General features: G+C 32.5%; 1 protein-coding gene across 2 annotated transcripts in view; it reads right to left on the bottom strand.

The window, feature by feature from the left end:
• LOC129745765 (WD repeat domain phosphoinositide-interacting protein 2-like) overlaps positions 1-21,047 on the bottom strand; it is a 97,288-nt gene that overhangs the window by 10,011 nt on the left and 66,230 nt on the right. For both annotated transcript variants that reach the window (XM_055739100.1, XM_055739101.1), the window contains exon 2: positions 54-222. In XM_055739100.1, coding sequence (XP_055595075.1) covers positions 54-222 — 169 coding nt within the window. The remainder of the gene's footprint in view (positions 1-53; positions 223-21,047) is intronic.

Raw genomic sequence — 21,047 nt, 5'->3', positions numbered from 1 at the left:
ATGATAGAACATTTGGAACGTTTCTTCTACGGGAACTTTTTCCTGGAACTAACCTTAAGTTTGTGCGGCTCACTTGCGGTAACGACCGCGACCAAGCTGCTACTAAACAGCCGCTCGGCGATTTTTGTATCCTCGTCATGGCTACAGAAGATTTCGTCGACTCGATCAACGGATGATAGGGAAAACAGACGATACCCTTGATTAGATACCACAGAAAGCGATCTGGAAGAGAGATGTCGAAGAATAGCGATTTTAGTAAGTTACTGTTTGTCTATGCTAAATACTTTAAAGCTAGGCAATTTCGAGAACAATTTAATCTCACAACAATTTAGATATCCTGAAAAAGAAAAATGTTATCTAGTATCTGCATTTCTAAACACATCGGTTAGGAAACCTTTGGAGGGTCTTTTTACAGTAGGTAGAAGAAGTGCTTTGAAGATGTTTCAACGCAGCTTACAAAATTTAAAATTTCTTTATAGCAAAATTTCTTTGCGCCGTTGCGGATGGTATTTAAACTAAAATTGTTACTTGGGCTCTATTTTCTTAACTTAGGAAGAAGTTTTAAATTTGTTCCCAAACAACGATCAATCTAGTAGTTGCAGGTTAAAATCGACTAGCCTTAAATCAGCTGGCAGCCCAAAGAAGACTCATGATTGTGGAAATTTGATAAAATTATGGTTGTGTTTATTCTTGCTTTAACCTAGTTCAGTAAATGGTTGTGCGTGCGTGCATGCTGCATGAAAACGAACTGATACACCCACATTCAGTGACCGAGTGGAAATCGGCTATGATAAAAGCTCATGTGACCCGGATGGCAATTTGCCACCCATTAAGCATGATTTAGCAACAACCGAGATGACCGTTTTCCGAATGCAGCACAATGAAAAGGCATCATTTTTTAGAGAAAAAGTGTAAATATAACTTGAAATAACTGTCAAAAATTATGCCACAAATAATACATATTCCAATTTAACAGTCTTTATTGAAACGCAAACAACTCGCTCAATTCGTGTGTTTTTCTACATTCATTTACTCTCGGGGTCAATATCTCGACGTTGTCGTTGTTGCACAATCTCAGGCATTCAAATTCTTCTTGCTGCTAGAACCGGGGATGCTGCTTGTGTCCATACACTTGAACCAAGATGAGATATACGATGTTGTCATCAGGCTTTTATCGAGGCTAAATTCACAGATAGAAGATGTTCTTATAAAAGCAGACCCTGAACAAAATGTTGTTAACTTTAGTTGGAATCGATTAAATACACAATTCTTGTCAATACAATGATAGTCTAAATCTTTAAACGATTTTCAATTTATTTAAACATCTGAAATCTGTGAGCGTGGGACGTCATCCAGTAATAAAACGCGTCGCATGAGATTGCATGAAGATTGCAGATGCATTTTGCAAGCTGTGCAATCAGCTGATCTGCCAGCCAGCCAGAAGTTATTAAAAAGAAAAAGGTAAACAGAATGTTTCAAGTTGTTCACGTTTTAGTACAAGTGGCCGTTTATTCGGCATTGTTTATTTGTGCCAGATCGGAACCCCTCTTCACATTATTCTTTGCTTGTCCAGCGTTACCAAATCAGCATTTATACATGAAGGATTGAAGTTAACCTTAGAAATATCATTGTCTTCACTTCCTAAATTTATTGTAATTTAAATGTAAACACTTTATTTAATTTTGAATAGAGGCGTCCTACACTCAACCAAATCGACACATTGGGGCTATGTGTGAGCCTATATAGATTTTTGCAATTTGTCTCCCAATTGAAATTTATGTGTCACACATATTTTCAGGAAATATTTCAGGTTTATATACGACTCATGAAAATGATAAATTTCCACATATGGATATTATATGTGCAATGAAAACGCCTAAAAATAGGCTTTAAATTTGCTTTTTTTTCGAGTTTAGTCTCCGGCGTTTGGAATTAAGCAGGAAAATTGTAATTTTGTTTAAAAAGAAATTATTTTTTTATTCATTTTTTTCGTATAAACTATTTAAAGCTAATTTTTGTCACTAAACTATTGACCTTTCCGGTTGCTCATCATCCGAAAAAACCGAGTTAACTTTTCCGAATCTAGCACTGTATTACACATTGCTTAAGGCCGCAATAAACACCAAAACCTGCTGTGGAAGAAAGATAGTATAAAAAATACATAAACTGGGTTGTTATCGTAAGAAACACCGTTTTTAAAAGTTTGTAATAAAATTTACTAACCTTATTTGCCTTTATTATTCCGAGAAAAAGTTTTTTCATCGGCACCTCGTGTTTCTTCATCAATCTCGGCCATTTTGAAAGGGTGAAATTTTTCAGAGATGATATTCATAAAAATTATGTGTAAGGTAATGAATATCATATTCTAAGCCAATTAAAACTAAAACTCAAACATAAATGGTATTTGAATCATATAGTAGCAGATATTGATTGGCTTATATGTGAAAGAAACATAAACTATAAGTGTCGATTTTTTGCAGTGTATTAAATTACTTAATGAAAATCTTGTTACAAAAAAAAATTAAACAGCGTCTAAAGATTCACGCAAAATGATTTGCAAAATTTTAAATAATAAGATAAAATTTCAGTCAATGCGAAATTCATTCAAGTGTCTCAAGTTTCAAAACAGAAAAAAGTTGCACGTCATCTTATCTGATAAATATCAAAGGTGGAGTATAGCACAGAATGCTTACGATTTGAGGCTCTAGGCTGAGTCGATTTGAGGTCATTTTTTAATTTCTCAAACCCTGGAGTCTTAAAAGCTTTGTTTTGGTTCAAAACTCATCCATGCTTTTTTTCAGGATTTTTAAGTAACGTTTACATGAGTAAATTTGAACTTTTAGATCTGAATAGGAAATTTGAATACTTAGTATTAACAAATCAACATCATGACCACTTTCTATAGCTGCACTACAATTTTCGCCTTTTCCAATGATCTCGAACATATTACTCGTTATTGGTGTTGAGAACTTATGATAATTAATAAAGTGTTTCTATATTTTTGTTGACCATTGATTTGGAGTCAAATTTGTTTTTTTTTGGCGTTTTATTTGTAAACGTGGCATTAAAAACATCGATTGGTTTCTCAAAATTCTGTAAATTCTGTGAAATTTCACAAAATTCTATCAAATGTGACACAGATTCTGTGATAAAAGATTCTCAAAAACCAGTTAAATAACAGACTTTCTGTGTTTTCTGAAACCTTGCCTCGTATGTGCTCGTATAGAGTTTTTCTACGATCAGTTGTAAATTTGATAATTTACCTCAGCAAGTAATTTGAAAACGTCGGAAGGAGATGTTTCAAGTTTAAAAAAAGGAACTGCTAAAAAATTTCGATTATTCGTGTGAAATAGGAAAACACTTCTGGAATGTTTTGTAAATCACCTACCACCCCAGAGAACAAGTTTTCTCATTCCATCTTGTTTATACAAATTGAGGCATTTTTTTGTAACACCATCACGTACAAACGGGCGTACATTGTGGCTTGTGATAAAGCTCAGTTGGCCAGTCAGTTGCTTCCTGAGCCGATGTCCGTGAGTTCGAACCCAAGAGTAAACATCGATCACAGTTGTACCGGAAAAGTTTTTTAATGACTGTCCGCCTACAGCATGGCCGTAGGAACGGGGGGTTGGGGGGGTTGGGGGTTAAACCCCCCCCCCCCCCCCCCATGAGGATCCAAAACAACAAGCGAGATATTCTACTCTACACTCATAATTTTGAATTCAAAACCAAATAATGATTATGGAGTAAGGGTAATCAAGAGTAACAATCCGGACTAAAAACTAATTCCAAAAACTCAAAAACCCAGCCCAAGTCCAAAATTCTGCCACATTTTTTTCACAATTTTCTCACTTGGTCATCGAAATTCAGGGCTGAATATTAAATTTCAAATTAAATTAAACCCATTTCGGAGGTTCTGATTCCATAATTCCCATAACCAAAATTGAATTTTTATTTTTGTATTTCGGATTCTGTATCCTGTTCAGGATTCTTGATTTTCAATTCAAATAATCATAAGAAATTAAAAATGAAAAGCTGCTTTGAAATCGTGGTTCAAATTTGGTAATGCATTTCATATGAAATTTTAACCATGTTTTTCGAGATCAAATTTATTTTCAATATTTTGATTAAAAATTTATGAATATAAAAATATATTTTTTTTAACATTCAAATTTGAAGTTCTTGAACGTAATTATTAAACAAAATTCAAAAATTTAAAGCTTCGAAATGGCAATACCAAATTGGAAAATAAGATTCAGATCTGTGTTAATTTATATTTTAATCTGATTCACAATACAGATAAAAAATAATTAATTTAAATAGTGAATTTAAATTTAACCTGACATACAGAATTTAAAAAATAGATTCATGAATGAGGGCTCTATAACTTAGCGCATAAAATTCTGATCTGGAACAAGATTCGAAAATCGTATTTTTCTAACACTTCAGAAATCGTATAGAAATTCGGATACAAATTCAAAGCGCATTTTTTTTATTGTGCTACACTTCGAAATATAACTCGAATGGACTGAATTGTTCAACTTTATTCGACAAAATTGAACACAACGTTTTCTGTTACTTAAAAAAGTCCAGAGGTTTCTGAGATATAGAATGCCAAATTTCGGTGTTCCTCGTCGTAGATTTCTTGGCGGTTCTTAATGTGTTAACATTGCTTGTCAATTCAAGTTCTAGATTCCAATTTTATCAACAAAATTAGTTTGGAAACACAATTTAGCTGAAAATCACAAAATAAAGTTAGAGTTTGAGTTTTTTATTTCATCCGCAAAAAACATATTTTATTAAAAATTTTATCCACAGGATTTTCGTTCTGGTATTGATTCTTTATAAGAAATATTTTCTGGTAAAGAAAAATCTTCACCTAAAAATCCTGCACGAATTTCTATATTCTTCCAGTGCATTGTTTGACATTTTCCACACATTATGGGCACCAAAATTTGGCATTTTATGATTCAGTACCCAAAAGACAAAATTCTGCTTATTTAATATAGATATTTGATCAACGGAAAGTGTCCTATTCCATTTTGTAGAATGATGTTTCATTATTAGATTTATTTCATTTTAATTATGCTTTTAAATGTAATATTATTGCAGTTTTTTAAAGCCAATTTCTAAACTAAAATCGTTAATTTGGTTCAAGTTTGTATCTTAAAAATTTGATCCGAAAACCTGATAATTTTTATCTTTTACTTTTTTTTTTTAAATTTGATTTATTTTTATCAAAGCCTAAATTCTTTGAAGAATAGTTTGAACTTGTTTGGTTTGAGTATATAATAAGTTTGTTTTTAAGAAATGGAAGACTTTCCTATAAGAACAGTTTCAACAGCTTCCTAAAAAAAAGCTTATTTTATGCCCAAATCAACTAAATTATCTACCAGACTTTTAAACAAATTTAAAGATTCACCTTTTAGTTTTAGGACCAATTTTCTAAAGTTACGATTTAATACGAAAACTTGTAATGTCAAAGTACTTAAAAATGAATAAAATAAATATAGTAACAAACATAATTTGTTTTTATTTTTTTGTATTCGAACATTGTTGGACAAAAAATCATAGCTAAAAATCCGTCACCAAAACCCCCCCATGAGTCGGTTCTTCCTACGGTTTGGCCTACAGCATCGTTGATATAAGTCGCGAATGATATAAAGATGTTAAAACGACTATAATCGAAACAAAACAAGAAAAGAATACGGGCGCACAATGGATCATATCACCAAACGCTGGAAAAAAGTCAATTTTGCAAGTCAGCGACAACAGAGTTTTTTTATGTAGAATTGGAATACCCAGCTAACATGAAATCGTAATAGATATAATAATCCAAAGCGACTTTCAAGACATTTTCAATGACAATCTTAAACACGTTGGTATTGAGTGATTTTCTATCATTCATTTACGACAAGCATTGCTCAAAAAAAGTTAAATCGGATAGCAGTTTGGTGAATTGTTTACTTGAATATATATGCAAATTCACCATAAAACATCAGTTTTAATACTCATACAACTAACCTAGAGGAATTTAGGAGCCCATATTTAAAAAAAAATAATTCAAATTTCCAGTATAAAGCTCAAAACCCGTTTATGCAATTATAGAAAAAATAGCAAACGCTGAAAAACATTTAAATTTTTCATTTTTTTCAACTTTCCGGAAAAGATCTTCAACAAAAATTCCTCTTTTTGATTTTTCTCACTTTTTTATATTTTGAGCCATTGTGGGGCGGTCCGAATTAAGTGAAATGGGTTGTTCGAGGGTTTTTCGGGACAGATTTGGTTTGTTGACAGTAATTAGCTTAGTTTAGCTTGGTTGACTGACTACTCATATCCACCTTTAGTCAGTGAACTCGAAATGCAATATAAAATATTTTTGAAATAAATTATTCTTTCTAAGATTTGTTAACTTTTTTAAATATTACTTTTCTCCGAATCCTACTAAAAACAAACGCATGCTCTCTTTTTAAACACCAATAACGGCGCCGATCAATAGATAGATTGGAAGAGATGAAAAGGATAAAAGATCAATATTGTGCTTAAGGACCGAAGTTACCTCTACATCCCAGTATAATAATTTTAGTTGAAGTTGAAGATGAAGGATATGATCGGGAGACACCTTTGACTGTGTTTTGATCAAAATTTAACATGTTCAATTCTCCTGCACTTCTGTAGTTTCTCGTAGAAATGCTTATTTGTTGAAAAACGAATTTGTGCAAAATGCATTTTTCATATACACTCTCCCAAATTTCTATCAATTATGCAAGAGTCTTTTCAGTATTTGAATTCAATTGAAATTACTATGATTATACATTTATGTAGGTCAATTTACAACATACAAAACGCTGATTTTGGCTCAATAAAAGTGAAAAGTATAAATAATATTATGAAACAGACCTCATAAAGCCATAAAGAAAATCAATCCAAAACCATACTTTGCAATTCCAATAACAAAACCATATAGATTAAATTTCATAGCAACGTTCAAACTATAGTTTTGAATTGATGTCTCAAATACAATTGAATGGTTTGTCGAAAAACATGAATTAACAATGAAATTTTGGTTCATTTTCATCATTATAAACAACAACAAAAATACAAATCGACCTACATTTCATTCCGATATTGCGGAAATTGCACCTATTTAGACTCCTGTGCAAATAATTTCCACGCAGAAATATAGACAACCTGTGTCAGTTTTTCAAATCAGCCGTTGCTCGCTTCTGATATTCGAATCACATTTCCAAACGGCATAATCGTTATTGTTTTGGCGAAAATTATTATGAAATGCGAACCAAGGAGTTTAATAACGAAAATTGACCGATCAAATAATGAAAAGAAACGCACAGAAAACAGAATGCATTCTGTACATTCGGGTACAAACATGTAAGTGGAACAAATAAATCATGCATTTCGGGCGTTTTTCGAATTACTGAAAAATTAGCCAAAAAGTTATGGATTCACTGACAATTTTTACTGACACACCAGTCGCAATTGTTTTTAATTCAATTTTATCCAAAGATGTAAAGAATATCGATATGTGTCATTGTCTATGTATAGGTCTGTGAGCAGATTTTACTGCGCGCAAATTATTTGCACGGGGGTCTAAATAGGTGCAATCTGCGCAGTTTGTTAAAGACGACAACGGTGCGTATGAAAGTTGATTTTTTGGTAGAAATAATTTGAAGTAACTGAACTCTGATGTTGGTTTTTTTTTTCATATAGTCCCTTTTGAACATTTAGCACATGATAGTTTATATAAAGAATGTGATGGTGTTAGTGAGTGCGGAGTTGTTTTCTGTCAAATCAGATTCTCTCAGTAGTCTAAAAATTCATGCAATTGACAATACTAAAAACATTCTCCGTTGTTTTCATAAACACACTGCGTCAAAATCACTGAAAATTTACGTAATTTGTAGGTAAGACCCATGAAACAATCGAAAAAAAAATATACAACTGTTATGTGATATTTATAAAATTTGGTACATAAGCAAGTTTTGAAATAGTGAAATGGGGTTTCCATACAAATTCAACGTGTAACACAACCAGGGTGGCCACTCAAAATCAATTTTTGATTTCCCGCATTTTCCCCGTCTTTTTCCCGCATGGTCTTACGAAATTCCCGGTTTCATACAACAGAAAACCAAACAAAATTCCGAATATTCATTTTTAAACCATATAAACGAAAATCGATTAAGCTTTCTTTTAGTGATAAATGATCTTTAAAAGGTTTTAGTTTCAGTTATGTTTACCAATTAACCTACAAATCATTAGATTGATACGCAGTGTTTTTTTATTATTAAAAATATGTCACTCAGGTCGAAAATGTTGAACAAAAGAAATAGAGCTTATTAAAAAAAATATGTTTGATTATCATTTTTCAATTTTATTTGTATTTCAGATATTTTTAAGTAGGTATTTTAATTTTTTCGTCCATCAAGCTCGCCTCTCTCTGAGCGTCGGAAAGCACCTTCATTTTTTTCGCTTCCAGTTCCTTAGCCTCCTTTTCTGCCTCTCACTTCCTTTTCGCTATAGTTTTTTTTCAGATTTTCATCAATTTTTTCGCTTTTAAGGACTCGACATATCTCGAGTGAGAATTGCGGGCATACTGGATTAACGATTTCGTTACCGTTATAGCTGAAACTCCTCCTGGCATGTTGATTCCGTAGTATACGATACGTTGTGCTGTCAGACTCTCCTCGGTTTGGTTTTCAACTAGACATTTCGCGTAAACGGAAAAGCCTTTTTCAATCGTCGCGTTCCCATGAGGCAAAATTAGAATTTTTTTCAATAAGGTCGTCAAATTTAAGACCTATTTTTTCGATTCACCAATAAGTTCCATCTAAAAAATGTCCAATCGTATTATTTTTCCCGAACATGCTGTTTTTATTGAAGGTATTGCACATAATTGTCCGAATTCGTCCTTAATTTTATCGGCACAAGCTCCACTTAAGTGTTGCTTATCAACAAGTACTTCTATACACAGGTCTAAACGTTTTTTGGCAATATATGGATAGTGTGCAATTCCATCGGCATTAACGCACGATAAATAGCGAGTGATGGGATAAGTCAAGGAAGATCGTATAGCCATTTTATTCAAAATCCCGTAGTAAAACAAACGACAGCTTTTTTTGAATACAAGGATATCCTTGTCGAAAAAATGACCAAACTCTTTTGCTTTCTTAATTGCCGATTTAGTTGAGAATCCAACTTTTTCTAGTCAGGTCGTTGTTCAATGAAGCAAGTTCAAACTAATCGAAACCGATCCAGATCGGCAGGAGGATTCGTTTCAACCTGGTAGAAATCAGTCAAAGTCAATTGGAAATAGACTGATGATCAACTGTCAATTCATTTCCACTTGTTTCGACCTATTTCGACTAAACTTCATTCAACAGACTTTCACTGAGCCAAAAATTCCCGACTTTTAGAAAAAATTCCCGGCTTTTTCCCGCTTTTTCCCGTTGAATTTCAAATCCCGTCTTTTTCCCGCTTTTCCCGTTTTTCCCGAATGGGTGGCCACCCTGCACAACATAACTCGAACATTTTTTAAGCGATTTTGATAAAATTTGAAACACAACCATGTTTTGACACTAAAAGATGATTTAGACTCAAACCGGAATTAGGAGTATACAGAATCTATTAAAAAAAGACACAACTAAAAAAATTTGAACTGATTTTCAAGAACAGCAAAATAACACAGAAGTAAATTAACGATTTGATGTTTTGCAATGAATGTTTTTTTTCGTTTCAAAACGGGAGAATCGCATAGAAACTAAAGGTAAAATATGAAAAAAAAATCGACCAACATTTCGCTTCACTCTTTCAAAACAGTGGAGTTCCGTACTAAATTCGAGAAAATAAAACACAGCAGGAACAATAAAGGAGCATTTTTTATAAATTTTAAACACACAAAATTTCTATGTCTTAAGATTATTACACGCAAGACTTCTACATTTACAAAAAATCTAAAACGGCAAACCTCGAACAATTTTTGAATATTTTTCTTAAAATTGCTATAGCAAGATAATTTATAATATTGAAAAGTTTCTTGCAGTTTTCATACTGAGATGTGACGAAAAAATGTTAATAATCATTACCAACGTATTACTTATTAAATTATCATTACTTATCATTACTTGAGTGACTATTCGGATGCTGTATACCTAGGTATGTAGGAAATGTTGGAAAGAAGCAATCGAGCAGCAAATTGAATAAATCTCGGCAAACCACAATTTTTCAAGTTTGGAATCCAGCGCGTGCCATCATGGTGGCACCATGTAGGGCTAAGAGGGGTAATTATGAACAAGGGGTAATTCGTAACACACGCCTTCCGGGCCTTTATGGTCTAAAAACTCAAAACTGATAAAATGTGAAAGTCTGTCGTTCTCTTGAAAAGGTACACTTATAACTTGCAAACCTAACGGTATAAATTTTTTTAGTTACAGCCATTAACAAAATTCATGTCTCTTAGAAACGAAAATCGTTCTGAGACGTGACTTATCAATTGACTCCCTCGTCAATCTGAATGGAGATAAAATGTTTTTGAAATTTGAAAGTTCAGTAATTCATGCTCCATGAGGTGTAATATAATTATCTATTAAAAATAATTCCACCCACGCACAAAGCCATGTTCATATTTACCCCATATTTTTGAAGATACGGGGTAATTATGAACACGTGTTTTCTTAGCATTGATTGATGATTAAAATATAGGTACTTTTAACAGTCAAAATTACGAGAACCAATCATATCTTGAAAATAAGCCTTTAAACATTGTGGAATTGTTGATCTGTTATTATATGAAAAGACGCCTCCCACCAATGTAAAACTAAAATAACCCATGTACATGGGGGTAATTATGAACAGATATTCTACACCCACGAGCTGCAACTTAAAAATATGAAAAAAAAATCCTAAAATGAAGAAGGGAACCAGTCTTTCATTTTTGGTTACTTTCGAGAATTAAAACGCAGTTGAAATACTAGTTTAAGCTTTTAGTAATCAAAAACTAAGTAATTATGTACATAATTACTCAACTTAGCCCTACTGATTATAAGTAATCTAGAAAGGTTTAAAACTACTGATGCCTAGGGTGAAATTGGGATAAATAGAGTATATTTTTTTGCTCATATTCCGATTTTTTGGAAGCTGAATAGAAGGTCATTTCGACTAGTTTCGAAACTTAAAAGTATCAATAAGAACTTAAATTTTGTGCTGCATAGAACGTACTCCAGATCGAAAATGGGGCTGAGTAAACTTGTTCGTACCTGTTTTATGGGACTTTTGGATGCTCGGTACTTATCACAAGTGATTTTCTCCAAATTGTAGCTCCTATTCACAAGTAGATACTTCTCTTTTTATTTCAAAACTAGCTGATCCCGTACGAACTTCGTTTCGCTTTAAATCATTGGTACGTAGAAATGAGTTTAGAAAATGAATTCGAAACATTCTTTCGACAATTTTGGGGAAAAAATTCAACAGTGTTTAAATTTGCTACTATTACTATTACTTGAAATTAAAATTAAAAGATTGATTGGCTATTTATTAAAATTTATGTGAGAGTGTTTTCTTCTCGGTCGGTTGCAAAATCTAGACATTATGGCAGAAACATGTACTATTTCTTTATGTGCACGACTCTTTTGCTTGACCTTCACACTTAAATTGATATCAATTAACTGCCTCCAACAAAATTATTGCACAAAACACTGAACTTTCAATGAAACCCTCTTTTTCTGTCCCATGGCCCGAAATTCGATAATTGAAACCAACTTTACGTTCCTCAAAACTCCCTTGTGCCATTTTTTCTTTTCAAATTATGTGTAAAATAACGTCAGGAACTTGAAAACAGTGAACAGTGAATATAGACGCCCTTCTCGTCGACCCTTGACACGGAACATGCTACCTGGAGTCAATTGCTCATAGTTTATAACCCTCATCTGAACATTTTCATCTCAATCCGATGCATGATCACGACAATATCGCGAAAACAGTGAGCAACTGACATGGACGACCTTTTTTTTGACCACGATTCAAAACTTGACACCTGAAATCAATTATCTTTTCTGTTAAACTCCCATGTGTCAACTTTCATTACAATTCTATGTTCAATCAAGAGAATATCGTAAAAACAGTGAACAGATTGCCTTTTGCCGACCCCTGAGTCAAGATTTGAAACCTGAAAGCAAAAGACAGTCCCTCAAAACTCCTATGCGGAAATTTTCATCTCAATCCAATGTAGAATAACGTCAAAATCGCAAAAACATTAATCAGTGAATATGGACGACCCCTTTGGCCGACCCCTGACCCTAAATTTGATAACTGTAATCGATTTCTCGTCTCTCAAAACACTCATGTGCAAATTTTCTTCACATTCTGGTGTATAATAACGCCAATATTGCAAAAACATTCATCAGTTGATATGGACGACCCCTTTGGCCGACCCCTGACCCTAAATTTGATAACTGCAATCGATTTCTCGTCTTTCAAAATACTCAAGTGCAAATTTTCAACACGATCCGACAAAAAATAACGTCAATATCGCGAAATCCATATTTGTGGTGTATGGACGACCACCTTCAGAAGGGGTCATCCAAAAATCTGAAAACATTTTTCATCCTTCCTGGACCTAATGAGTATCCATGCCAAATTTCAGACCTCTAGCTCTTAAGACGGCTGAGTCTATAGAGGACAAACAAACAAACAAACAAACAAACAAACAAACAAACAAACAAACAAACATACAGATAATTGCTTTTTATATATATAGATAATATTAAAATTTTGCTTGCATTTGCCCGGTCGGGGAAAATCGGGAGCCCTATTTTGAAATTGAATTTTGATTTCAAATTTCGGTTCTGAGTTCTGGATTTGAACACTTATTTATTACAAATTCTGATAGAAAATACTGTTTGAGAAGTGGCTTTGCCATCCTGTACCTCAAATTGAATTTGATCCCGCAGTAAACTGAACTTCCTTCTATTCCAAACGAAAACCGCTCTTCCAGGTTTTTCCGTTCTTTGTACTCAAGTACCAGATGTACATGGAACGTTATCTACGTCACAAAGCAGCAGGTCCAACAGCTGACAACGACGACGACGACAACGACATGTTAGCTCATATCGTTTAAAATACAGCGACCAGCCAGTGTCCGCTACCTTCAGTTGCACAAAGTTGACAGGGACAGGTTTTCTCGTCTTTCTGGATGATGGGCATATGTGTGTTGAGTCGATAAATGACGGTTCAACTACAATATAGGAAGGTAACCTATAGAACAAAATTGCCCTAATGAGCGTTCGGTCCCATCAGTATGCATCCTCTGTCTGAGAATAAACGTGACAGTATGCCAGTTTTACCACGACCATCAATAAACGGTTATTTTTTCCCGTGTTCAGGAGGTTTAAATGTGTTCACGCAAGATGTAAAAAAATCACTGATGATTGTATCGTTTCATTCGAGAATATTTACGATCCACTCTGCGAGCGTTGAATTATTCAAAAGATTGCAAAATACGAGTACTTAGCATAATGGAAAGTGATTTTCTTACTCGGTCGATCTGGCCAATTGAAATTTATAGGCAAGCTATAGATAGGATAAAAATCGTTTCTTGTTCTCATACCTTTATATACTATTAATTCTTGGAAAAAGCTTGAAACAAAATTATAAGCCAAAATCGATACCATGAATTTTGAATTTGGAAAAAGTTTATTCAGTGCAGAAATTTAGAATGCTAATGCATACATTTCAATGTAAAACACAGGACTATTACATCAGGTTCAATGCTCGTGCCTTGTTTAGTCAATGCTAGACACGAGCCAAGTTCTGTTTAGGTATTTTTACTCAGAATAATAAAAACTGTCGTCTGATAAGACACCGACCTGAGCTTCCTGCCCGTGCTTTTCAAAGGCTGCATGCACGCTATAGTGCATATACTCAAATACTATTTCACCTTATATTTGATTTTCCCCCGATTTACATAATCGCCTGACAAGTGGAGAGTAACGGTGTAAATTTATCCAATTGCACAACAAATGATAATGTCATAGAAGCTGGAGAGCTGATGATGAGCGCGTGTTATTGCTAGGGTATACGATCTTTAAATAATGTCAATATGTCAGAATTCTTTTTTATACTTATCAATAGTTCTGTTTGTGTTTAAGCCTAGTTCTTAGCTTTGGTCCAAATTATATCTAGCTATTCGATATTCTGAATAATTGATGATGCCCCTTAACCCTGATCCTAACGATCCCATGCCCAATCATATTGAAACAAAGTCATACGAGGGAGAGTCCATAGCCAGGCTGTAAGTAGGATTGATTTGAATGTTGCACCTATCTGGTTTGCCACCCCTTTTGGCAGTGAAACAAGTTAAAACGAACAGCAACATAACTAGGTACAAGCATATGATGCTTTTCCACAAGTGTGCCTAATTGTGAGTGTTTATGCCTATTTCTCGGTATTCATTTCCATTCGAATGTGGACTCTGATGACTATCAGTTACAACCGCAAGATAAGTGGGTACCTGGACATTAGCGGCACTTAGCATACCTCGTCGATCAACCTTCTTTACGTCTAGTTTAATCATTTTGTTCAACAAAAAACAAACAACTTTATCATTAGCGACAGCTTTCAATTACATCAGGATTTTTCTAGTGATAATCCGGTTACAATTGCCAGCAGCTCGATAACAATTCTCCTAAACAAAGTCGTGAAATTAACCATGCTAAAGTTAAGGTTCAAAGTTTAAAACTGAAAAAAAAAATGAAAAAAACAATGCAAAACAAATGTTAATGAACGATGTCAAATACCACTAAGAATTGAAAAAGACATAAAAAATGACGTTCGAAGCAAATGTTTTTTGAGCAACACTGCAGTAGTAGACTGAGTTGATTTGGGGTCATTTTCGAACTTCTCAAATCGTGGGGTCTAAAAAGCTTCGTTTTGATTCAAAACTCATCCAGGATTTTTTTCAGAATTTTAAAAAAACGTTTACATGAGTAAGTTTGAACTTGTATGTTTGTATAGGAAAATTGAATTGCCAATTTATAAAATCTCTCAATGAAATTTTCCGCTGAACAACTTTGTCCGAGACTCTTATTTCGAGTTTTATTAGGCTAAAAAGTTATTAACTGTTTAACAGGGGTGTCATATGAATTTATTGTTTTTCAATGCCAAAAGACATGCCCACATTCATTACCTAATAATTTATTTGTCTAATAAGTTAGGGGCCGTTCACTAATTACGTAAGCAAGATTTTGGAAATTTTCAACCCCCCCTCCCCCCCCTGGTAAGACAAAGTAAGATTTTTCAAAACCCTCCCTCCCCCCCTTGTAAGATCTTACTTTTTTTTTCTTTGAGAAATTGATACGTTAAAAAAAACTTGAAAATATTTAAATTGTAACATAAATGCTTCGCAGCAAAGCACTTTTTAAGTTAAATAAAATAAAAACTGTATTTGAAAAGCACAATCTATACAAAACAACACATGAAATGTCATAAACGAACATATTATTCAAGACGTAGCATTTTTGGGGTAACAATAATTTTCAATATATTTTCAAAATCGAATAAGCAATATAAAATCTAAATTCCGATTTAAAAAAGGAAGATCAATCAGGTTAGCCCAAGGTTCCATAAAAACTGTTATGTTTTTTTACCTGAAAATCATAAAAATCTTTAAAAAAATATCATTCTAAACTACTAGAATTGGGACAAAAATGTTTAACGACAATCACGTTGTCAACTAACCTAAAAGCTCAGACTCATTCAGCGGTAAGCGATAAAGTTTTAGGATTTTTTTTTGGTAAATCGTTTGTAAAATTTAAAGTTGGTAGTGTCTACCACTGAAAAAACTGACTAGAAATTCATTGTTTAAACCGCCTTATACTGATTTTTCAAGATGTTTTCTGGATGAAGTCTTTTTCGAAATGTGATGGATTCAAATCGTGGTTTCACAACGCGCCATTTTCCTTTTTGTTTCTATAAATTTCTCATTTAAAAAGATTGTTATGATGGAAAGCGAAAAGCGACGATCTTTTTTAATAATGTTATTTAGCGTTTTTGATGGCATGCTGGTTTGAATTGGTTCTTTATAAATTTTATAAGACCTGCAATTTTTATTTATTAATTCAAAGCTTTTAAAAGATAAATAACATAACATCAAAATTAACCAACAAATTGGTAGTGAGTAAAAGAAACCTGAGTAATATGGTTTCGTATGGCTGTGATGAATTTTGAATGTAACATTTCTTACGTAAGATTTTTGGAAACCCCCCCTACCCCCCTAGTAAGAGATCGTAAGCAAATGTGAAACCCCCCCACCCCCCCTATGTGCTTACGTAATTAGTGAACAGCCCCTTACGCAGTTGCCGTCTTCGATAAAATTATTCAGTGGAAATTTTCCTTAAGATAATTTATAAATTAGAACAAAAAAAACCATGAGCAGGCTAGGATCCACAGATGGAACTTAAACGATGTTAATCTTTCAGTACAAAACATTCAATTTTCCCATCAAACATAAAAGTTCAAATTGGCTCATGAAAACGTTACTTAAGAATTATGCTAAAATCAAGGATGTGTTTTGAACCAAAACGAAGCTTTTTAGACCTTAGGGTGTGAGAAATTAAAAAATGATCCCAAATCGACTCAGTCTACTGCAGTAGAGAATCTTCTAATGATCAGAAATGATATTGCTGAACAAATTTCAATACATGTAGCTTATTAGAAAGATTTCTGACTATAACTATATCGAAGATCATAAAGTCGGGATACCATATGTACTCTTTTTTGCACTTTTTTTTCGAAAAAAGATGGTGTGTCTTGAAAAAAAGGAAAAACCGAAGCTTTTTTACCAAAAAAAAATCAAGATGACAATATTATTCGTTGAGTAATATTCGGTTTTAAATACTCACTGGTTTTATTTTACTGTTTTCAGTAATTATGTAAATGTTTCCATTTTAAAGTGCTTGATTTGGTAACCATATCGTAAAGCTATTAATGTTGAGAATAAAGTTGAAATTATTTCAAATATAGTATTAGAAATGTTCCCTAACATATTACAATTTTATAACAGTTAAGCATATCGACATTTTTAGTTAATAAATTAGAGTCTTGGAATGAAAAATAATCTTATATATAAAAATGGAGGCGTTTTCTTTGTGACACCATCACGCATAAACGGATGGTCGGAATAAGGTAGAAATTTGGTATCCGAGAGTTTTTCGGATTTGGTAATCAGAGAGGTGGTTTGCATAATAGTTTCAAGAATCTCACATTTATGAAAGACGACATACAAAATCAACTTGAAATGGGACGCAACTCAAAAATGTTTTGGACGATTTCCATAAAAATTAATTTACGAGAACGAAGATGTTTCGGACGTGTTGATGAAGTTAAACATTTATAACGATTTACATAGTTTAAGGTAAAACGAAGTTTACCGAGTCAGCTAGCTCACATTAAATTTTCTATCTGTTGCTAGTCAGCTAGAGTTGCTAGAGTCAGCTAGTTTACATTAAATTTTCTATCTGTTGCCAAATGAGGTTTGTTTGAAAAATGGTGTTTTGGTTTAAACCGTTTGTGTTTACAACTTGAAGGCTTGTTCATACTTAGTTACGGGGCTTTTGATATAGCTCAGTTGGCAAGTCAGTTGCTGCCTGAGCAGATGGCCGTGAGTTCGAACCCAAGAGTAAACTGCATCGTTGATATAAGTCGCGAATGACATAAAGATGGTAAAACAAACGACTATAATCGAAACAAAAAAAAAACTTAGTTTTGTTTTCGTTTGTACTGTTTCATCCTTTTTTTGCCAAGATGGATTATGGTTTTTATATTCAAGTCAATAGCTTTATAGTAATAACAGAATTTTAAGAATTAGGTATACGATTATTATTAGACATTAAAAATAATATCCCTCCTATTTAACAGATTCGTGATTGTAGATTGAAAATCGGCCAATAAGCTTTCAATATTAAAAAATTATGTTAGAACGAAATTATTCAAAAAAAAAAACAACCCTCCCCTGACAAAAAATAACATTCCTGCATAAAACTTTTCTTGATTAAGAATCATTGAAATAGATAAATAAATAAATTATTAGGTAATCATGTGTGCTTTGCTAACCCGATCAGGAGGGAAAAACAAAATTATATCAAAATGAGATATTTTGATACTTATTTTTTTCTATCTAAATGAGTTATAATTCAGTACTCGTAGGATGTTAAAATATCTCAAATTATATCAAAAAATCTATACAATCATAGCTAAATGATATCAGTTTTTGATATGCTCCTATCAAGATTATATCTCGTTCAGATAGCATAGTTTGATATTGGACAGAACAAATTATATCAAAATTATAACTTATCAAGATATGAGTACTTCGAGAAATTTTTTAGTGGAAGATCAATAAACCACTTTATTTGATAAAACCATGCCCCATTTTTGGTTTTCCAAAAATTTGATTCAATTTTATGAATCTGTTGAGCGAAAATCGTTAATGTAAGGTTTGAGCCGTTGACTTCGATGTCCGTGTTTCAGAAAAAGTTGTACGTATATCAAAATAAGATATAATCATTTTATTTTAGGACAATCCGAAAAAAATCTTGATCATTGAATATGGGCTCAACCCCGTTCTAGTTTGTCAATCAGATTAAGATATAATTCAGAATGGAGAAACTTAAAATCGAAAATTTGGAGTACTTAATTACAACTGAATCAGATGTAAATATCTTGGTGAGATACGTTTGAGTTAATATTTTGATATGCTCTCCTGATCGGGAAACCTTCTACAAATTATTATAATGTATGAAACTATTAACGATTAAAAACACATTTTTCTTATTTGAATTTTAAAATTATTCGGAAACTATTTGAAATAATAGCTCAAGCCATTCAACGTGAGTTCCAATAAAGGATAAATTTTGTATTTGTCTCTTGAAAAACATTTTTTGGAAATGGTCTGCAAATGGCCTCAACCAAAAATTTTGCTCTGTTAAGTTTTTATCCTGAGTCTGATGTCTAAATCCAATACAAGACTAAGACTTCCGGTACATTAACAAGAAAGAAACGATTCGATTCAAGTCTTCCCAGTATAGAAATAAGTTTTGTGAATAAAAAAAGTTCTAACATTCTTGTAATTTGGATATAAATAACTTTTGTTGTGTAAACTAAATTTGTAGCCTTTAAGGTTTTTAAATAGATGATTGTTAGAAACTCTGAACAGCAGAATTTAAAATTCATTATTCAAAAATTCAAGGCCATCACTATTTGTTTGAAAAGGCTCAAAACATTAGCACTTGAATAGATTTTAATATAAAAAAAAATTCTCAATGTTGTCAGCATTCAATGTTGTAATGTTTCCTTTAAATGAATATTTAAACAATATTATTTCACTGACATACAGAAATTTAAACATCAAAATTTATACAGTTTGAGTTGATTTATGATACAACGGATACTTTTTATTATGCAAAAACCTTGATGTACCAATTCGGATGAAAATCCTTCTATAATGTTTCGATTAGAGCAATACTTTCTATCATATCAATCAGATAATTTATCAAATTTCATCAAAACTTTTTTGTTAATTCAATCAAAAAAATCATTATGTGAAAACATGTATGTTTAGGTACTAACAATTTTTTTAGAAAATCTTTGAAAAATTGTTGTGATTTTGTCAAATTGTGTTGATTTTTAATGGGACCCGCCCCGCTCCTTTATAAAAATGATAAACAGTAAATATTTTCCATCTTTAATTGTCACAAACGTAAACTAGCGCTCTAAAGTAAATTTTCAGGAAATAAAAGCATAACAAATTTATCACCTTTCAAATGAATCAAATCGATCTTCAAAAGCTTGTAAGATAAAAAAGTTATGGTTAAAGCAAGTTTCCATGTATTTATCTAACGGTTGGACTGTTTGATTAACATTATCAGAAGATGATCAAACTTTAGCTCAAGTTTTAACGAAGTTAGTCTGAAAAAAACATTTTCACTAAATATCTAATAAAAGCAAGTACAACTTATGAACTTTTTCCCGCATGGTCTAAAAAAATTCTCGATTCTCAAAAACTAAAAGAAGAATCACTCATAAAGCTTTCATCGTTTTCCATCTTTAATTTGTGGTCAAATAGTAGTTATAAATTTTTCACTAATTCCAAAATCATAGCCTATTCAAGAAAATTTCCGATTTCAAAAACCTCACTGTGACCGGCTCTAACTCCGCGTATTTTCATCTTTCGCTAACGAGAAAACTTATTTTAAAATCTATACGAACATTAAAAAAGGCCTAACCTAATTGAAAAAAATACGCAAATTTTGGAACTAAACTGAAAAGAAATCGGTTCGAGTAATTAATGGGAATTTTTTTAAAAGTGAAAAAATTTAAAAATAGTTACATAAATTTACATTTTAAATTAAATGTTAAGGGGCGAAATTTGACATCCTGTCACTTGGAGTTAAGACATCGCGAGGAGGTTGATAATTATTTAATAAAATTAAATTTAAAGCATAAAATTAGATCGCAAAAAAACGATTTTTTTGAACATTTATCGTTTTTATTTTAATTCAAGGATTGGAATGCTTTAAAAAAAACTGCGACTGGAAAATTTTATTTAAAAACAATGTAAAACTGATTCTACTCCATTGTAAAATGAGTCATTCAAAATTATATTTGGCATCGTTTTGGGGCTATGTTAGGAGTTTATGAGTAGTCTGTAGATTTCAAAGCATGGAGTTTCTCAATTCTACGATGTTCCAAATGGATTTTTTAAACATCCTCTAACATGGCATGCAACTGTTTGTCAAGAAATCCGTTCTGCCACGTGATAACCAGGGCTGCCGAAATCACAGAAAAATCTAAAATTTCACAGAATTTCACAGAACACAGAATTTTTGGAATATTCACAAATTTCACAGAATTTTTAAATTTTTGACATTTTTTCCGAAATTCAATTTTTTATGTCAATATAAATTTTGGATGATTATCTTTGAATTAGAAAAATATTATTAAATTGGCCATTTTTCTGAAGCAAAATGTAAAAAAACGCA

Source organism: Uranotaenia lowii, chromosome 2 (assembly GCF_029784155.1).
Source record: "Uranotaenia lowii strain MFRU-FL chromosome 2, ASM2978415v1, whole genome shotgun sequence".
Taxonomy (NCBI): Eukaryota; Metazoa; Arthropoda; class Insecta; order Diptera; family Culicidae; genus Uranotaenia; species Uranotaenia lowii.
The sequence above is the reverse complement of the archived record's forward strand: the minus strand, read 5'-3'. Positions and strand labels throughout refer to the sequence as shown.